The sequence below is a fragment of the Dysidea avara genome, chromosome 4 (genome assembly GCF_963678975.1).
Source record: "Dysidea avara chromosome 4, odDysAvar1.4, whole genome shotgun sequence".
Lineage (NCBI taxonomy): Eukaryota > Metazoa > Porifera > Demospongiae > Dictyoceratida > Dysideidae > Dysidea > Dysidea avara.
In genome coordinates, this window is record NC_089275.1 from 36049009 (window position 1) to 36071249 (window position 22241).

Genomic DNA, 22241 nt, shown 5'->3' on the forward strand with positions numbered 1-22241 from the left:
TGATAAGAAGTGTTAAATCCATTCTAAGAGATTGCCATGAATGCCAAATGAAGTTAACTTTTGCAATAAATTAAACATGGGTGCTGGTGGGACAGTATCAGTAATAATGCTTTCTGAAAATCTAAGTAGATTACATCAACACAATAGCCATTATCCAAATTCTGAGTAAGGTAATCCAATACCTGCAACAACTGGGTAGGACACGATCTTCCCAGTATAATTATACAACTGTATTAGCACACATGTAGCATTCTAATGTTACGTAGGCTCTAGCTAGCTATTTCAGTATCCTTATAGCTTACTACTGCTGGTATATATTTTGTTGGTATGAATTGATTTAAGGTATATCTTTGCATGTGTCTCCTGTATGCCCCCATCATTCCAAAAGCCATGTCTGTTTCATTTATAAGGGAGTATTTTTTACCATACCCATAATTATGGTCTTTGTTGCCTTCTCTGGTGTTTGTGATGCCACTGATATCCTAAACATCAGTCATATGCATCTGTATGTTGCAAACATGCACCCCTGCTGGAGTTGGAGCTGTACTGCATTGTTCCAGATTAGCTCCATCTGTTTCTGAGGGTGATGGACATGCTTATCTAAGTGCCCATCCAAGTATTAGTAAATAATGCAGCAACCTATGACTGCTTGAAGCACATTGGCTGCGGATGGGCTTATGGTTCAAAACCTGGTGAAGAGTATCAAACAAAGAATGTGGGATGTATTTTTTATGTCTGAGCAGATAGAACAGAACAAAACTGCAATGGCAATGCATTAATTATGAAACCAGCAAAAAAGAGACTGCTGAATTGGTTACCATCAAAATTTGTAGCTTGTCAGCCCAGTGAGATAGTTCAAGATGTGAAACAAGTATGTATATATAATAGGTCGAGTGGATACTAGCATCCATTTTTTTAGGTTGTGCACATCTTGGGACATCCATTTTGTGGTTGGAAAAAAAAACATTCATCTGGCAGTATGACATTTTGCCTTAATTAACTTCAGACCAGATACGCAAATGCTGTGAGCTTACACTTTCATATACCCATTAGCGTCAACAGTAGCTGTGTGTTATAGGTAGAACTCTAGTAGTGTGCATATATCCTCACTTTGTAGTCTGCACATCATATTGCATGTGCTGTGGGGTGGATCTAGGGGTGCTAATCTAGGGGTAACTATATTGCAATGGGAGCTAAGAAAAGTGGCAACTGGTTGATACAACTAGTAGTACAGTGTACAAAGCTGGCACACCCAGCATGTGGAGTATGTTTTATTTAGGGATATGCCCTCACAGGAAAACTTTGCAAACAAATTTAGTTTTGTGAGATTGAATGTGGCAATACTTTTGAGTGAACCTTATTGAATACTGCATGTAAGCTTTAATTGTGAGCCACTTTAACTATTAATTTTCTAGCTTTGCATGGAAATTAACTATTAGTTATAAAGGGCACAGAATAAAATTAATACTGCAGTATGGTTTGAGTTCAAAGTTGATTCAGAAGTTCAAAGGGTCTATATAAGAGCTGGTCTTATAGTTTTAATATAATTAGCTTAGTTGAATGTTCTATTAAAAGTATATTGATGTTTAGTAGTTTTAGCCCTGAAAATATAACACTCTTCTTCTCACCGGCTCTTTTCACCTTTTCATTGTCCATGTATGCTTTAGATGTAATTGCACCTGTACTGTAGCTTCTTATTAGCCTTCCTGCTACACAGCAAATATAGTATTTCAATACTACCTATACGAACTCCATCTTTAGTCAGTATTGGAACAACTAATTCAAAAAAGTCCCTATAATGATAGAAAATTGACCACAAATCTATAAATGACTTCAGTATTGAGGTCTGTGGTCTGATTTTGTCTGAGCATAGGTAAAATCAGTTCCAACACCAAAACATAGATGGAATAAATACAGACAGTATTTGTATATGAATTATGCTATGCTAGCTATAGCACATAGTAAAATCCCCATGCATCCTCCCAAATTCACCCTTGCTTTTTGTAGTGCTTGCCATCATCACTAGTAATGTTCTGTGCTATTGATAATATATCCTAGCAATATATTACTATACAAGTGCATGATACAATACTGTGTATATGATCCTATTACCACCTAACTATGGCACTGAATAATAGTTAAACCATGGTTGTGAGATTTTGCTGATATGCACACCCAAAGCTTGAGGGACACTTGTACAGGCTTGAAGTATGTAGGTGTACATATTAGCAAATCCCAAGCTACGTACCATGGTATAAGTGATATGTATCACACAAAAACAGGTGAAAGAACTATACTGTGACACTTGTATCTGATGATCGATCATGATTTTAAAAGCATGGGCTAATAGATTTCCATGTGTCATTATGCTTCAATACCCAACATTACAACTTAAAATTGTGGGTTTGGATTTTATTTATTCTTTCGTACAACATTGAGGCTATTGTGACAGTAAGTACTGTAAGTTATGTACATGCGAGGCAAAGCATATTAACACCCTTCCTGTAAACTCAAGGGAAGCCTGTGGACTTGTGGCTGTCATATTTGATGGCCCATACTGGAGTTACTGTAGACACTCTCTCATTATTTATTCTTATTATTTAGTATAAGTATTTTATTATGGACTCTTGACAGTAATAACTCCTATTTTCAGTATCTTGTGACCTTGTTCTGTGATCTGCTCAATGGCTAATGCGTGATATCAAGACTCTTATTACGGACTCTTGGTGATATGTCAAATTTCGCATTCACACATCACCCGAACAATTATTTACATCATCATAGAATATAGTTTGTTAATAATCAAGTTATCATACTGTAATTTTGTGACTACAATCAGCCTGGCTAAGAAGCCAATGCTAGAGTCCCATGGTGTAATCCTGAGAGTCACTCAATAATTGTAATGAGTCAAAGCATATCATATCATTTACTTTGAAAATGAAGCCAAGCTCAAGCTACATTTCTATAATATTTCCTGGACAATATTAAGCCGACGATATGTGAGTCAAACCCCAAGTGGCGCCTTTGAACGTCCACGCTAAAGTGATATATGCAATAGTTACACCATGGCCATGTGCGGCCCTCAGGATTGGGCATACATATCAGACAAATCCCGAGTGGCCATATGCATGGTGAATAATTAATAGAAAATAATTATAATTATTAATAGAAAATAATTATAATTATTAATAGTAAATAATTATAATTATTAATAGGATGAAGCATGTAACATAAGAAGACATAAGCATATAAGTATATGTGATGACCTATATTAATAGGTCCCATTTTAATAGTAAAATGGGACCTGAATTGAAGGTGTGTAAACTGTGTTGACAAGTCAGCACATATCCACAGAGTAGCGGTTAAAGTCATCATTCATAATGCTGTGGTGAAATGGGACCTGGATTTAAAGTGAGTAAATTTTATTGTATGAAATGTGTTGACAAGTCAGCACTTATCCACAGAGTAGCAGTTAAAGTCATCATTCATAATGCTGCAGTAAAATGGGACCTGGATTTAAGGTGTGTAAATTTTATTGTTTGAAATGTGTTGACAAGTCGGCACTTATCCACAGAGGAGCAGTTAAAGTCATCATAATTAAATAACAGAGTTGGGGAAGTTACCTTTTCAAAGTAATATATTACATATTACATAATACTTTCTACACAATGAAATATATTACAGTTACATATTACTTAAAATAAAATGTAACTTAATAATATTACATATTAAGTTACTTGTGAAATGTAACTTTATATTATTAGCTGTAAATATTAAAGTTACTGTAACTTCACGTACTTTAATACTATGAATTAAATTAATACTTCAGCATATATGCATGCAAACCACATGTTTTCACACAGATGGTGGGCATTAATAGCAATGGTCTATGTGGTCACGTGGTGAGTGTGAGTGTGTGTGTGTGTGTGTGTGTGTGTGTGTGTGTGTGTGTGTGTGTGTGTGTGTGTGTGTGTGTGTGTGTGTGTGTGTGTGTGTGTGAGATCATCAAGCATATTATAATCTAATCAAAAACAGCCAAACTGTAAAAAAAGGAGTGCGGCCCTTGAAAAGGCTATGGTGGAAAAAGATGTGAAATCCAAGGTGGCAGCCAAGAAATGGCTGTGATGGTAGGTTAATGGTAAAAATTTTAATAACAACAATTCAGGTGAATTTGGTGCCACTTGGTCAATTGGCACAAAATTCACCTGAATTGTCGTTATTAAAATTTTTACCATTAACCTACCATCACAGCCATTTCTTGGCTGCCACCTTGGATTTCACATCTTTTTCCACCATAGCCTTTTCAAGGGCCGCACTCCTTTTTTTACAGCTTGGCTGTTTTTGATTAGATTTCACTTCTTTTTGTATTTGTATACCCCAAAGATGGCCTATGGCCAGCTTTGGGGCTTTTTAACCTATATATTTTTCTTTACCACAGGAAAAAGAAAAAGATGAAGCAGATTTTATAAACACTTTAACTCATTCTGATTTTATCAGTAAATGTACAAATTATATATATAATGCATATATCAAGAGTTCATAATATAAAAAGAGAGCATATATTTATTACATGTCAATTAATCCCCACAGGATAATTTGCAGCTGATCTCTCTACTGGGTGACTTGAAATGTAGCTGAAATCTCTACAGGGTGATCTGCTTGTACGTAGATGAACTCTTTACAGGATTCTCTCTACAGGGTGACTTGACTCTAGCTGAACTCTCTGCAGGGTTATCTGTTTGTAGTTGAATTCTCTACAGGGTGATTTGTTTGCAGCTGAACTCTCTACAAGGTAACTTCTTCTAGCTGATCTGTCTACAGGGTGACTTGTTTCTAGCTGGTCTCTCTACAGGATGATTTGTTTGTAGCTGAATTCTCTACAGGGTGATGTGTTTGCAGCTGAACTCTCTACATGGTGGTTGCTTTGTAGCTGAACTCTCTAAAAGGTGACTTCTTCTAGCTGAACTCTCTACAGTGTGATCTTTTCATAGCTGAACTCTCTACAGGATGATTTGTTTGCAGCTGAACTCTCTACATGATGATTTCTTTGTAGCTGAACTCTCTACAGGGTGATTTCTTTGTAGCTGAACTCTCTACAAGGTGATCCTTCTAGGTGATCTCTCTACAGGATGACTTGTTTCTAACTGAACTCTCAACAGGGTGATCTGTTCATAGCTGAACTTTCTACTGGGTGATTTGTTTGCAGCTAAACTCTCTACATGGTGGTTTCTTTGTAGCTGAACTCTCTACAAGGTAACTTATACTACCTGATCTCTCTACAATGCGACTTGTTTCCAGCTGATCTGTGATTTGTTTGTATCTGAACTCTGTACAGGCTGATTTGTTTGCAGCTGAACTCTCTACATGGCGGTTTCTTTGTAGCTGAACTCTCTACATGGTGACTTCTTCTAGATGATCTCTCTACAGGGTGACTTGTTTCTAGCTGAACTCTCTACAGGTGATTTGTTTGCAGCTGAACTCTCTACATGGTGGTTTCTTGTAGCTGAACTCTCTACAAGGTAACTTCTTCTAGCTGATCTTGCTATAGGGTGATTTGTTTGTAGCTGAATTCTCTACAGGGTGATTTATTTGCAGCTGAACTCTCTACAAGGTGACTTCTTCTAGCTGAACTCTCTACAGAGTGATTTGATTTTTTTTGCAGCTGAACTCTCTACATGGTGGTTGCTTTGTAGCTGAACTCTCTAATAGGTGACTTCTTCTAGCTGAACTCTCTACAGGGTGATATTTTCATAGCTGAACTCTCTACAGGATGACTTGTTTGCAGCTGAACTCTCTACAGGGTGATGTGTTTGCAGCTGAACTCTCCTACATGGTGGTTGCTTTGTAGCTGAACTCTCTAAAAGGTGACTTCTTCTAGCTGAACTCTCTACAGTGTGATCTTTTCATAGCTGAACTCTCTACAGGATGACTTGTTTGCAGCTGAACTCTCTACAGGATGATTTGTTTGCAGCTGAACTCTCTACATGATGATTTCTTTGTAGCTGAACTCCCTACAAGGTAACTTCTTCTAGCTGATCTATCTACAGGGCGATTTGTTTGTAGCTGAGTTCTCTACAGGGTGTTTGTTTGCAGCTGAACTCTCTACATGGTAGTTTCTTTGTAGCTGAACTCTCTACAGTGTGACTTCTTCTAGCTGAACTCTCTACAGGGTGACTTGTTTCTAGCTGATCTCTCTACAAGGTGACTTGTTTCTAGCTGAACTCTCTACAGGTGATTTGTTTGCAGCTGAACACTCTACATGGTGGTTTCTTTGTAGCTGAACTCTCTACCAGGTAACTTCTTCTAGCTGATCTTTCTACAGGGTGATTTGTTTGTAGCTGAATTCTCTACAGGGTGATTTATTTGCAGCTGAACTCTCTACAAGGTGACTTCTTCTAGCTGAACTCTCTACAGAGTGATTGATTTTTTTGCAGCTGAACTCTCTACATGGTGGTTTCTTTGTAACTGAACTCTCTACAGGGTGATTTGTTTGTAGCTGAACTCTCTACAGGGTGATTTGTTCGTAGCTGAACTCCCTACATAGTAACTTCTTCTAGCTGATCTTTCTACAGGGCGATTTGTTCGTAGCTGAGTTCTCTACAGGGTGATTTGTTTGCAGCTGAACTCTCTACATGGTAGTTTCTTTGTAGCTGAACTCTCTATCTCTATAATGTGACTTCTTCTAGCTGAACTCTCTACAGGATGATTTGTTTCTAGCTGATCTCTCTACAGGGTGACTTGTTTCTAGCTGAACTCTCTACAGGGGATTTGTTTGCAGCTGAACTTTCTACATGGTGGTTTCTTTATAGCTGAACTCTCTACAAGGTGACTTCTTCTAGCTGATCTCTCTGCAGGGTGATTTGTTTGTAGCTGAACTCTCTACAGATGATTTGTTTGTAGCTGAACTTTCTACAAGGTGATACTTCTAGCTGATCTCTCTACAGGATTACCTTTTCCTAACTGAACTCTCAACAGGGTGATCTGTCCATAGCTGAACTTTCTACTGGGTGATTTGTTTGCAGCTCAACTCTCTACATGGTGATTTCTTTGTAGCTGAACTCTCTACAAGGTAACTTCTTCTAGCTGATCTTTTTACAGAGCATGTTTGTTTGTAGCTGAGTTGTGATTGGTTTACAGCTGAATTCTCTACATGATGGTTTCTTTGTAGCTGAACTCTCTACAAGGTGACTTCTTCTAGCTGATACAGGGTGACTTGTTTCTAGATAAACTCTCTACAGGGTGACTTGCATGTAGCTGGATTGTCTATCAGATTAACTGTTTGTAGCTGAATTCCGTACAGAATATCCTGCAATGTAATATAATTCTGTAATGGAGTAAGTTATAAACGTAGCTGAATGCTCTATTAGGGTGACTGTTCTATTAGAGTATCTCGATCTCGCATTTGCTACACGTATAGTTGCCTTTCGAATCATAACTCAGTGGTTTGTAATCCGATTCTTCTGTACTACTGCAAGGACTTTCTATGATGATTATTCCAGCTACACAATGATTTTCAGCTCATTGCTCTAAGCGGTTTGCCTGATAGACACGAAAACTAATAGTATTTTTATTCATAAAAATCGATCGCGTAATTTTGACACAGGTCGGGTTTTGTGTCATATCTCCGTGGTCTTTTTCCCGATTCCTTTCAAACCACAAAAAGGCACTCCTACGATGGTTGCTCCATCTACATAGCAATTTTCAACTGATTCCTCAAAGGAGTTTAATCTGTAGGCGTGACAGACCTTCGACCTTAAGTTACGCAAATAATCGGTCATAACTCCGTGAATGTTCATCGGATTCTTACCAAAGTTGGTACAGAGATCCGCCTTAATGAGCCCTTTAAGTGTGCCAAATTTCAGCCCAATCCGAGCACGAATTCGTGTTTTATGGCGGATTTTTCGAAATGTGCGAAATGAAGAAGTAGAAGAAAAAACGAAGAAATTAAAACAAAATTTTGTTCGCTCGTATCTCGGAAATGGCTGGAGCGATTTTCTTCAAATTTGGTGTGTAGACTCCCCGTGCTGGCCGGCACCTCTCTAGCAAATTTGGTTCCAATCGGATAAGGGATCACAAAGCTACATAGGTGTGAAAATTGCGTTTTATTTCTTCCTGTTAATATACTCACGGGTGGCACGCCGGCTTCTTGGGCCGCACGACACACTACCGTGTGTCTTGATTATATAGGTCAGTCTAGCTAGCTAGACTAAAGCTTGACCATAAAAGTATATTATATTAGCACTCAGTCTACAGGCATTTTGACAATCTCTAAATTAAATCTTCATCAGCGTTTGGAGCAAACCCCAGACCCCTGCATCCTGCATATACTTTCTGTGAAAACCCCTTTTTAAAAATCCTAGGCACGTCCCTGAATTAATAGGGGAGCAAGACTTAATTGAGTACGCCTGCACAGTCTGGTCACCTTAACAATAATATCTAATAAGGACAATCTTGAGAAAGTGCATGCAACAGAGTGCTGCTTGATATGTATGTAAGGTATACAATCGCATGCACAGTGTAACACCAAGAGTACATAATATAAATATGGAGGGAGAGTGTCTAACTGCCAATAGAGCCTGTACAAAATCACTGCATATTATTGAATAGACAATGATCTTTGAAAAAATTTTCACTTTACTGATAATAGAGATCTGTTGATAGGTGTTGAGTGCTGTTGAATAACGTAAAGCTTTTGCTCTACTAATGTGATGTTCTATAATACCCAGTGATTTTGGCTGAAGGTGTCCTAGTTAGACTCTCCCTCCCTATTTTTATTATGTACTCTTGGTAACATCTTACTCCAAAATCTCTCCTGCATGGGAGCTCTAAGAAGCCTGCCAAATGAAGGCTCAGTAGTTAATAATCTTGCAGCAATTCTATACCACCAACAATCACATCAACAAGATGCCATCACCGCTGCAAACTGATTCAGCTGTCCTGTATAGAAATACTCCTTCATCACAAGCACAATACCCATGTGGAGCAAATTGCCCATGATTGACTGTGGCACTAATTTTAAGTATAATTTAGATAATAACTTCACGTAGTCGCAACTATTAAAATTAATTGTATAATCTTGCTGCGCTGTACATATGTATAACCTTTGCTGAGCAAAGTTTCACAGTGATATAATGGTAATAAAATGGACAAATTGTTGTCATGCAGCCTATAACCACACTCCTATTTTTAAAAAGTCTATACAATAGAGCAGTTGTTAAAGGATATTGTTTTGTTAACCTACTGTTCAGGGTTTGTTTTGTGTGCATCACCACAAAAATTGAAATGCATTAGATGACTTTATTACTATAGTTACAAGCTTCACACTGTTGAATCTTCTATATTTCACTATGTGTATCAAATTATCAGTGTATTGTTATGTGGTTTATATTTCACAATCAAGCCATATAACTTATTATTCCCAAAAATGTTGCTGTAAGGATTCTAACTTGAAAGGTGTTGAGTATAGCTTGGTTGGGGCTATCCTGCAGCTATACATATATTTGCTTTATGAAACTGTGTATTAGTAAGAAAGTATCATGACATAATTGGGTAACAGTAACCAGTATAAACATACATCATACATGCAGCTGTGCAGGTAACTATATAGCTACGTATGTAGTTACTGGCCAAGAGTTCATAACATAATAATTATTATAAGAACTCTTGTTGTAACTCATATACCCTCACAAACCAGTTGTAGCGAGCAATATATGAGCGGTATGGCTTCTTTTCTCTTTTAGCTAGCTACTACATGTCTAAGTGTAATGACATCTGTTTCATGTGGCAATAAACGTAACCAAATAGGTCTATGTATTACAAGACAAACCAACTGGCTATACCCAGATTATTTCTTTTGTGCAATGACATCATTAGGAGTAATTTGCCATGTGCTGATTTGCCAAGAGATTACATACATGTACAGTAAGACACATCTCTTTGGAACAATCTACCTATTGCGTTATTTAGAGTTTTTGACTACTAATTACATACCACACATGCACAATTACAAAAATGCGGTGGTCCATTACCTAATCCTATTTACAACCTAAATATAAGTTCTAACACACTCCCCCTGTTTGGTCACAGAGGGAACAAACACTATAACTAATGACCAGTCCAAGTTCTTCGGACAGCTTCGCCAAGTATCGCTGCTTGGCATCGGAGTCTAGTTGAATCAGTAGAAGCAGCAGCATCAACTTTTTCTGGTGCTATTTCAGTTTCAGTTGTATCAAGCACAGTTGGTGATGACTCTAGAGGGTATACACACAATTACTTCCTTTCTTCCACAATTCCTTACAAGTTAAAAAGAAGCATCAAAGCCATATGGCCAGCTTTGTGGCTTGCAATGCAAAAAGAAGTGATATCTAAACCAAAACAGCCAAGCTGTAAAAAAGAGTGCGGCCCCCAAGGTGTGAAATCCAAGGTGGCGGCCAAGAAATGGCTGTGGCGGGTGCAAAAATGCAATTAACACGAAAATATTTTCATAGCGCTTATTACGCTTTCAACCTCTGGATACACCTGTTGATCGCTATCTTCTACTTGTTTCGTCATTGTATGTTAGATATGGACTATACTGTATAACTTACGCACGTACTGTCAGAAATCTAGTTGATGACACTTTGATGGTCAAGAAATTCAGCGCAGGGTCGTCTTCTAGAGACTAGCCGCTCAGTTGTGGCATTGATTCCAAGTCGGTGGCCAACTGAACGTCTAAACTAGTATCAACACAAAGTTAACCAACTATACGGTAACTACCTCTCGCTATATCTATATCGAATAACATAGAATATACGGTAAACGGCTGCTTCTAGAAAAGTTCCAGGGAGCCGGAACGGACGCGATCAGCGGATATTATGGGAAAGCTGAAAACATTCCTAGTCAATATTCAAGGAGGAAGTTATCAAGTATGTCACTCAGGATCATGTGTTGAAGGAAACGTCACAATTGAACTGTCTGCACCCAAGATAGTCAAGGATATAAAGATAGTACTCTCTGGTCAAGCATCAACTCATGAATGGTCACCTGTAGCTACATGTGAATCTATATTCAGCAATAGGGTAATGTATTTGTATCATGCAGAGGACTCACGTACAGAGATACCAGCTGGTCAACACCAATATAACTTCATGTTTCAACTTCCTTCCAACATACCATCATCTTTTGAGAGTGCTCATGGAAAGATTCGTTATTCACTGACGGCTACCCTGTCACGTCCTAATAAAAGTGTTGACCATTGTTGTACTACGAGAATTATAGTTCATAACCTTGTTGACATCAGCACTCCACAGTTAACTAGAAGCCGTTCAGCATTTAGTGACGACGTCATTTTGTGTGCTCCTTGCTGTGCCGCTTTTAGTTACTCAGTAAGTTTGTCAGCTACAATTGAGAGAGGTGGATACTGTCCTGGATACTCAATTGCTATCAATGTACAGCACACACAGAGGAACACATCATCATTGTCTGCTTATCTTAGACAAAGAGTGTGTTGTATAGGTAGAAACTGCAGAACTGTGATTAATACCATCTCCAGAATAGATGATACAGACTTTAGAACAGAAAATGGGTCTAATGTGAAAACTGGTAACTTGTCTATTCCAATCAATACTGTTCCATCAATTTCCAACTGCCGTGTTATAAAAGTCTCTTATGAGGTATTCGTTTTGCAAACATATAGGATTCCCATTATAAGTAACAGGTCACTGTCTATTCCAATTGTTATCGGTAATGTGGAACATCTTGGGGATATGGATCAAGCATCAAGTGTTGTTGACACACAGCCAACAGTGGACGGTACATTAAATTCAAGCAATCGTGATGCAATAACCAGCAGCCCTCCTCCACCCTACTCTGGAATATTGACTAGTCCTTATCCTAGGTTATCGGCACAAAATTATTTGCCTGATCATGATGTCCAGTCATCAGAAGAATTTTGTGCTCCACCTCCATATTCACCTCGAACAACTCAAGTATAGTATTATGTACATGGTATAGTACATTTGCAACTCAAGTGTAGTATTATTATTGTTTTCTGTCCTCAATTGTATTGATGTACAGTACATTTATTTTTATACTGAAGTTGTGTTTAATATGTACATTATTATTTGCATACGTTTTATTCTCGTTATGGTAGTTTGTGTGAGTCTGCCACAGCTAAGTGTACATGGTTTGCATGATGATAATGATATGTGAATTATTGTGAGCAATCAATTGCAGTGTATAGCTAGTAGATTATGGGTTCCTTTAACTCACCAATTTATTGGAAGACTGAAATTTTCTTCTGTTTAAAGTGAACAGTGTTTAGACAAAATCTTGAAATTTTGATCACATTGCAGTATGATATATCCAAAGAGATGATGTGGAATACAGAATTTGTTCATTTAGCTATTTCGGATATAGGAATTGTGGAAATTTATGCTGTGTGCCAGAAGCCATTTGACCACTTCCACAAATTTTGGACTTTGATTATGGGACATTGGAAACAGTTGAAATGGAAAACTGAAACTGAAAAACTAAAACTGGTAAAAACTTTATATTAACAAGTACCTCTTAACAAAGACCACCTCCGTAATAAGACCACCTGTATAATACTGCCTCTAATAAAACCACCTCATTATAGTAGTTATGTCAAGTAGGTCCAACAAATGTGGCCAAGGTGTATACTCATAACGTAATAAAAGTATCATCTGACAGCACTTAAAAGTTAAAAATGACAGCTGAAGGGTTGTACAAAAGGATATACTATCTTACCATGCCAAGACCTAAAGTCCATGGTCATGTCACAAATGAAAATGGAGCAATTGCATGCATAAATTACTCTGCTGATACTGGATTTGATAATGGATTTCTCATGAATTGTGCATGATTTAAGAGTTGCATAGTTACAAAATCAACATTAATGATCTTGGACTTTATGTCTTGATAATAACCGATATCCGATATATTTTACCCTGTTTTACTGATAGTTTACCGATACCCGATTGTAAGTCTCTACAGGTTATACTTATGCCTAATTTTTGCATACTCCACTAAAAGCAGAGCTAGTAAAGCCTAAGCTGTGAAATTGTATGCTAACCTCAACTCAAAATTGCTAGTCAGACAAGTGGGCTAGCACCTGAACCATCACTGTTTATCTTTGTGGTTAAACACAAAACATAAACAAGTACATACCATAGCCTTTGACACCAGTGGTAGCACAGCTACTGAAGCTGAATAGACTAGTAATCTGCTGGCCACAGCCCATTATAACAGATTTCCAATTATGGTAAAAGCAGCTAATTATTGGCTTCTAACGTAACTACCAATCAACTCTAGTGGAATAAGTCAAGAAATTTGACTGCTCCTATAAAGCAGTCACAGGATGGCTGCATTGGGTGTATAGCGTTAATGTCCAACTAAAGAAATGAGAATTAACAGTAGGGTCCTTCAATACAAGTGGTCACTAACACAGGTTGCACTATACTTGTCTTGTACACCTCAGACAAACTTGGCATATAACCTAGTTGGGGAGGTGTACACTCACATACAGCAATAATAGAGTACAAAAATGCAGTTAATTATATCTCTTGAACCCACTGTGATCCCACCTCAAAACGTTTATCAAACATAGACCATGACCCGATGATTATTCATTAAAAAATTCAAAGAATTTTAATAAGCAGTTTTGGGATACATTATTATGAATAAAACCTTTAAACTAAGTATCTTTCAATCTTTAATTTATTAAAAGTGATATTCCATAATTTATACATCACTTGACAGGTAAATCAACAGTCGTCAATTGTTGAAAATTTCATTTTAAGACATTAAATTAAAAGTAATATAGTAGATTTTGTAACTTGTTAAAAAATGGACCAAATTTTTATGAAATATTCAATGGTCATATATCCGAAACCATAAAACTTTGTATGGGTGATGAGCACCACATAGGTACTACAAACACAGCAAATTTTGTCAAAAACCAAGAGGTGACACTAAATTCCTTGTTGATTTGACATGGAACAACCCATGTGAGATGCCGATACTTTTATAATAAGGTTTGAAGCTGATGCTGATGCTGCAAAGTTTGGAATCACAGAAAACTGCTGCCAAGACTACGGAGAATTTAGTTGTCAGTGATCTTCCAATGGTGCCGAGGCTATTTGACATTCAACACAGCTTGCCACTAATACGGATTCTATTTGACTGGTAATTACACTGGTGATCCACGAATTGACTTCCCTATCATAACAACTGAAAGCCTGTAAGGCTTCCATGCTAACCACACGGTAGTCTATATGTCGCTGTAAACCCATTTAATAGCAACATCACTTAGCCATATGGATTTAATTAGTGCATTATTGTCCTATTGATTGCATTATTATGCTATTGATTTTTGGAATTGTGCCAACTGGAGGGATAATTAAACACAATGTACAAACAATAGTACAGTACATTAATACAGTCCGCTAGAAGTGGAAGGGAAGGGTAGAGTGCAGCAGGGAGGGATGTAGTGGGATAGTTGCACTTGAATTTTGGAACATGAAAACATTGCTGGGTTGAGGGAAAGATGGTCTCCAAATTGACTCTGCTAGCTGCTGAAGGTAGCTAGGAAGATAGCAGTGTTGGGCAGGTAATGTGGAAGAAATAGATGGAGAAAAGATGGGATATGGTCTCCAATGAGCTAGTTGATTGGACCAGTGAGAGTAAAGGGCTCTTAAATTTTTTTATAATAATGTGAATGAGATTTGGGAAGTGAAAATGTTATTGAAGGTAGATAACAATCTTGTTCTACTGTAAAAAGGACGGAGGAGCAGCCCTCTCATATAACACCTCAGAAGCAGGGTAGATGGTCATATTAGGTAAGGTAACCCTGATGAATCAGACTGTACTCTCTTTTCCTTCAAAATGGTTCTTTGAAGCTGTGGAGAAGATGCCTAAAGAACTGGGTCCAGTACGGTGGCTTTAAGTATTGAGGATCCTGAGGAACATCCTCCATGACAAGTGAAAAATCTTGTTTGTAATATTTTGTACACATTGATTTACTGCAGTCTACCGAACTGATCGAGTGTGAAGAACAAAGAAGTGGACAGAGACTGAATGCTGAGTGGACACTTTGAGGGCCGTTACATCTGTTGAGTGGCATAATGAAGGCATGCAGACTAGAGGGGTACATCAACTGCTGCAGTCCAAATCTTGCCATGACATTCTAACATTGTAGTTCATCACCCTGATAATGCAGACTGCTTAAAAATGCTTAGAACACTAAGACGTTCTAAGTGCTATAAAGGTAAGCAATGTTTACCTCAGACTTTGCTTTTTTTACTCGTTAAGTACAGGTAGTGAATATTGGTGAGCAATGTATGTACTGTAGCTGGTTAGCTACCTGGCCAGTATGCCTGAGGTACATATAGGTTGTGTGTCAGTGTTACTGTACGATGATGATTTCTAGGATCTTGTAGTTTTGATAAACAAGATCAATAGCCACAATGAACTACTAGAGAGAACTTACAATGCTTTGGGTTAGTGGTCATGCAGTATTAAATTATGATTATAGCTAATAGGTTGTGAGAGTTAAGTTTAAAGTTAGAGCTTCTCCTGCAAGTATTTTTTTGTAACAGCACTTATGTTTAAAGTCAAGCTGCTGAAAAAGAATGATGTGCGTAGCTTTTCAGGCACTGGCCAGTGTACGGTGTAGTTAAGTTAAACTTGTTGCTTAGGCATCTCACCTTTCTGTCAAGTCTAGTTAAAACAACGTCCACAATGACTGAATTTGTGTCACATTCCCAATTATTCTTGTGATTTTCATGGGATTTGGCATCATGAAACTTTTGGCATTAAAGTTTAACTCTCTTGCTACAGTTGCAAACCCAACTTAGTAGTGCAGGGCAAAGAGATAAATTAGGGCCCCAGGACAGGGAGGGTTCCACTCTGAATCACAACTTCAGCCTAGCTGTAAGTTGAATACAATAAGAGACATGACATGCTGACAATGACAATAGCTACCCCTCACCAACTATATCTCCTTATTTATAAGCTTCCTACACTGCTCCTCTGAAGAATTCTATGACTGCTCTATTAGAGTATCTAGTTCTTGACTGCTCTATTAGAGTATATCAATCTTTTAAAAAGGTATTCAAGGGGCCCTTGATGGAGCACCTTGGGGCCCCTTTCAGACTGGGACCCAGGGAAAAATTCCCCAGTTGTTCCCCTGTGGGCGGCCCTGATTATTATTGTGTACCTTAAAACTGTCGGGTATTCATGTGTACGTTGTAACTGCATGTATATACGTACATGCTTGTACCCACATCATTTATGTGGAGTTGCCTTTACAGGCTATAAATGATCTGCATCATAGATTGTGACAGTTCTGGTGTACGATAGCATAGTTGTTTGCACACTTGTTTTACGATTACAAGCACTGATTAACTACACTTACTATTCATTTCAATTATAACAGGTGACCATAGTTGTGTTCTGTGTCATTTTTTAAGCTGCGCCTTTAGAGAACAAATTACATGGGGGTGACTAAATTCAAATTTCAAACTAGCCATTCTCGAACAATGGCATAGTTTTTTTGCACACTTCTTTTATGGCTACATGACATGCACTTATTAGCTACACTTACTATTCACAGCCCAATTCAATAACTGGTGACCACAGTTGTGCTCTGCATCATTCTTTAAATTCTTAAGCTGCATCCTTAGGCAGCAAATTATGTGGAGTTAAAAATTTCAAACTAACCATTTTCAAAAACATATGTAACAATCTCAATTAGGGCCCAAGCGAACTTAGGTGAATTCGAAGGTTCGTTCGAATGAACGAACATTCGAATGCGGATTGAACAATTCGAACTATAGCCACTAATTAGATACAGTAGTGATATAGTTCAGCTATCCATCTTGCTGTGTTCCATAATGATGTGGGGGAAGCTAGACATATGGTATTTGGCATTTAATTAAGTTATGTGTTGATGGCGTAATGTGGTCACAGGCCATGCCTCTATGAGGTTTTAAGGTTTCTATGTGGTGCCAGTCACTTGTCTCAACTGTGTAGCAGTAGCAAAATGTATTTAAAACCTAGTAACCACAAGCATTTTTACTTGTGGTATTCAATTTCAAGTTTTCTCAGTAAAACTGTTGAGTCAGTACAACTGTATGTGTGTATTGCAAACTTTTGAGACATGCATTTAACATTTAATATGCTGTGATTTATAATTTGTAAAGAGGAACCAGGCCCATTTAAAAGTTTGAAAGATTCGTGAACTTTAGTTGATGAATGTTCGAACCCTGACAATCCAAGTTCGTTTGGGCCCTAATCTCAATAAAACTTTTAGAATGGTTTTAAAGATACATTGCCCTACATGCCAAGGGAGTATTGCAGAAAACAACAATTGTTATGTGATTGAATTGTGGAAAATCAACCATATGGGTGCATTTGACACTTACAATAATTAGTGACCAAATAACAAGCTATAATAAGTGCATGCAAATCTACTTGTTAATGATTGTAAACTATTTTCAATACCTAGAAAATTCTAGGAATATTTTTATAACTGTGCACTGCTCATAATAGTAACCCATTAAACTTGAAAATTTTAATTATTTCATGTGCGCCCATATGGGTGATTTTCCAAAAGCTGGTCACATATGACTTTTGTATTTGGCCTTTTGGTAGACTGAGGATTACTGAAACTTCATTTGGTGCTGAAATTATACGACTTTTGGGTAATAATGTATGAAAGCTATAAGCACAGTTTCTTCCCAAGGATAATTCCTAAGTGGAACTCCCTCCCTAGTAATTTAAAGGCAAGTTAGCCTATATAGTGCTGGCAGTCACGTGCATTAAAAAAAACTTAGACAAAAAACCTACGATAGGGACATACTAGGTCAGCACAATCATCCATTTGCTATTAGGTATTCTGCTGCTAACATTCCTTCATCTTTTAAGGGTAGTTATGGATGTAGTGAATACTGCTAGATTGCTACTCTATCAACTCTACACAATGCAGTTGATCAGTTCCTTAAAAAGAATATTACAGTGAAACAATTCACTGATATCAACATACCAGAGTTAAATCAACCAATTTCAGTGTGTGGTCAAGCAGATGGAATACCTTCATGTTATCCGTTTTGTTCTTCTCACCAAATTGAAGGTGCAGCTTATGTAGAGAGATGTGGGTATTATGCTGGAAATTTGATACCTGTTTTTGTGAAGCTGACTCACAGAAGGATAACATCTGTATTATGCTACTCTAAAGCAGAACATAGATTGTTATGTTGATGGGGAACAAAAACACACCATGGGAATTACTTGTAGTATAGAGGATCGCCACTTCACAGTTGCACGTACAACTGGTTGGCATGTTGGACACCTCCCAATTCCTACTACTATGGTTCTTTCCATTAGCAATTGTGGTATTCTGAAAGTTTCCTATGAGTTGAGTGTAGTGCTAAGGATTACATCACCCTATCATACTTGGCAACACCTTCATTTACCAAATATACCCATCACCGTTGGTAGTGACAGAGTTCTTCCCTCAGCCCCCACTGATTTAAGTGTGTAACTAACTACAGTGTTTGCACCAAGCTACAGTGTTTGCACCAAACCGCTTCACTGTTCAGCCATCACCACCTGAATATAAGTGCTTTCAATGTACCAAGCTATAGTCATATCCAACCACCAGCACCACCTAACTTTAGTAGGTCATCTACTGTGGCAGATACTATTGATACTCATCCATCAGCATCCAATAATAGTGTGCAGTGTAAGAGGTATACAGACATTAGCAGAAAATCTATGTATGCAGGAGTCATCAATGTTGAATTCAAATGTGCCACCACCAGAAAGCATCACAGATGTTGAGTACTCAGGAGTGCCCAGGACCCCTCCTCCATCATACACAGAGGTAATGAATTCCTATCCACCCACACAGGTTCATCACCATCCATCAGCAATTTCTCAACCATCTGCAAATTTGCCACCTGCTGAAAATCCACATTTTTAGTTCGGATAGAAGTAAGCATTATACACATGTACTGTACAGTATACAGTAATATAATTATATACACATATGTACGTATGGTATATATTTTAGACCTGTACATTTATACATACACTTTTTAGTGCTTAAGAAAACACTTTGTATAGTGTGCATTGTAGTAATAATTATGCAGAAAATTATATCATGTGCATACTGTAATTTCTGCCAGTGTAGCTACTGTACACTGTGTATATTTACAATGTGCATTATAATCATTTTAAATAGTACATTTTGCTGTGCTCTACATATGGCATTAGTGTGAACAAGTGCAATAATCGACAATTGTGACTGAGCCTATGAAAATAGGGAATGTGGGCACAAAATATTTTGTGCATTCCCACATTCCCTTTTTTTCATAAAAGTTTGAAAAACTAAGTAAATAACTATTATCATTGCCAAGCACCTTTAGCACAAGGCAAGTAATCTTACGGATTTGAATTTCTGTATCATACAGTACAACATTGTGAGGTTTGGGCTTTTCTTGCCAAAGCATCACCCTAAAACCATCTTCACAGGCACCTTGGCAGTTTTGGTAAGGCACTGTATAGTCAAGTCCACAAGTGCTTTCAGTGCCACCTAAAAAGCTTCCAAAAAGTTGCTACAAAGTTTAATTCTTTTTATTAGTGGATTTTCTACCTGACTGATTTCCTGATGCCATCAGACAAGCATAACTCGATATTGGCTAAGACTACAGGCTTGACTTTTCACTGTTCAACGTCCCTTCAGCCTGACTGGTACCTATTGGAATACCATAGTATGTACAATGCATGCTTCATGGATTTACCTGTGTTCTCTTTTGTGTTCCATTTATCTATGCTGACAGCACAAGGTGCACGTGCCAATTTATGATAGAATCATGTGATGGCTTCCCTACTGGAGTATTGTCCAAGTTTCCATTGTGACTGGATTGATTGCAGAGGTCCTTTACATAGTTTTCTTCATTTGTAAAGCTGTGTAATGGGTTGAACATAGCTGAAAACAAAGTGTAACGACCGCTTTGCTATTTCAGTAATTGATTGTTGGATTGTGCAATGCCATGCATTCAGACAATAAACTGGTGCCATTCTTTCTTCTAACGTGGCCAGTATGCACGGGTTCACGAGCAGAATAAGAAAAGTTTGGAATTTTAGTGGTCAAAAGCAGTGAAACAAGGGATTTTGCCTACAACTGAAGGTATACTAGTGGAAATTTGTGTATAGTATGTCCACTAATATATATCTTCAGGTGTAGATGACCTCCCTTGTTCCACTACATTTTATTTCTATGGTCCCTTATTGAGCTTAAAATTCCTAATATTTTCTTATACTTGTATTTATTGAAGTAGATGATAAAGTAGCTGTGTTTATGATGTAATGTGCTAAAGATTCAGTGTTGCACAATCCAATACGCAACTGGTCTTTGGAGTTATGAATACTGTTGCCTGAGTAACTCAGAATAGCAGGTGCCACAAGAGGTGACCATTGTGTTTGTCAGCTAAGAAAATGCAAGATGTATTCATACCATATTAACCAGACTTGTGGGTTGCATGAAGCTCAAAGGTTTAATAGTGCCTCCCTGGCATCTCATGAATGTCATAGGTACATGTCATAGCGAGATTCTGTAGATTTCATGGCAAAGAGAGTTTCACCACATCAGATAATATACAGTAGTAGCCAATATGTAGTGGTGATTTTTGATTTTTTGATTTGATTATGACTTTACAGTACTGCATACAGGTACACACTACACAATAATAGTGAATGAATTTTAGAAAATTACCCGTGAAATAGTTTAGAATTTTCATGTTTAGTGGGTTGCTAATAAGAGCAGGGCACAGTTTTGAAAATATTTCAAAACTTTTCTTGTGATTTAGAATGGCTTAAAGCCATCAACAAGTAGATTTTCACTATAAAGTGTGTGATTTGATCATTAAATATATTGTAGGTGTCAAATGCACCCATATGGGTGATTTTCCAAAATTGGGTCACAATTACAATCAATGGATGCCTTTTCTGGCTTACTGCTTTGCTTGGCCAACTGCTCTGCTTGACAATAATACTACCATCTAGACCTGCTAGACTCTTGCCACTAATGTGGCCAAATCATTATTTCCAGTAAATGCTTGTATTTTGTATACTGTAGATTGAGAGGAAAGAAGAGGAATGTCTCTTCTTATATGGCTTGACTTGACTTTTATAAATTGGTGGTACAGTACTGAAACTCTGCTATAGCACTGATCTAGTGATGATGGCATATTCAACATGTGCATGATTGTAGACTAGGATATTTCATATTCCAATTTATTTCAGTTGCTAAGTAAACTTGTCTGATAGCAATATGGCTTTACACTACATGTAAAACATATGTAGCTAATTATGGTACATTTGTATGGCATGAAACATCATCATGTAACATTTTATGAAGTCTACAAAATTTCATAAAAACTATTTATCAAGGATTTTCTGTATAGTGTTACAGTAAGGATTCTATTATTCTCAAAGTGGTGTTGGAAATTGTGGCAAGCCGGAGTGCTGACATGCTCTATAGTATAGGTTGGAAGGGTGCACGTGAGCCCAATGATTTTGTATTGAAAAGCGTACTGGGCTTCCTTGGGTGCTAAAATACCTCCCGATTGATGAAATATGACATTGGCACAATACGCCCCACCGAATAGGATAGTTTTTTTTTTTACTTGCATGGGCTACGTGCGGCTACAGTTGCTTATAAACGTCTAGCTTCTATGCTATCTACTCAACGGGGCCAATCTTACAGCAGTGTTGTGTCATGGATTAGATGTTCCACCAGCTTCTCTTTGCTCAGGTCAGCAGTGACCTGCTTGCGTGGAGCAAGGTCACACCGTGGCAGCCCTGTGACCATTGGAGCACTTGACCTTGCTATTTCGGAAGGCCAAGTGTTGCCATCTCATTGATTTTTTTGAGTTTACAGTCTTTTTGTCCAGCACTTTTACCATCTAGGTGCTGGGGGTGGTGGCAAGGGGTGCAGGCACCCCGGGAAAAAAAAAAAGAAAAAAAAATGGGCTACGTATATACTATCTATGGTATAAACATAGATAGTATACCACAGTCTGTGGTATACTATCTATGGTATAAATGCAGGCGCGATATCTCGTGCAAGCCCTGCCACAGACGCAGTAAATGTCTTTGTAAAAACAGCTGAAGGACAGCCTCTACTGGCTGATGCTGTCTTCCTGGACCTGTATAAATAAATACAAATACAAAATGAG

General features: G+C 37.8%; 2 protein-coding genes across 2 annotated transcripts in view; one reads left to right on the top strand and one right to left on the bottom strand.

Moving 5' to 3' along the window:
• Window positions 1-8481: 8481 nt before the first annotated feature.
• LOC136254845 (structural maintenance of chromosomes protein 1A-like) overlaps window positions 8482-22241 on the bottom strand; it is a 155410-nt gene continuing 141650 nt past the window's right edge. The window contains exon 43 of the mRNA XM_066047607.1: window positions 8482-8492. The gene's annotated coding sequence lies outside the window, so the exon portion shown is untranslated. The remainder of the gene's footprint in view (window positions 8493-22241) is intronic.
• LOC136254841 (arrestin domain-containing protein 2-like) lies at window positions 10477-12129 on the top strand. The gene has a single exon (XM_066047602.1). The coding sequence runs from the start codon at window positions 10854-10856 to the stop codon at window positions 11970-11972; it is 1119 nt and encodes a 372-aa protein (XP_065903674.1). The 5' UTR covers window positions 10477-10853; the 3' UTR covers window positions 11973-12129.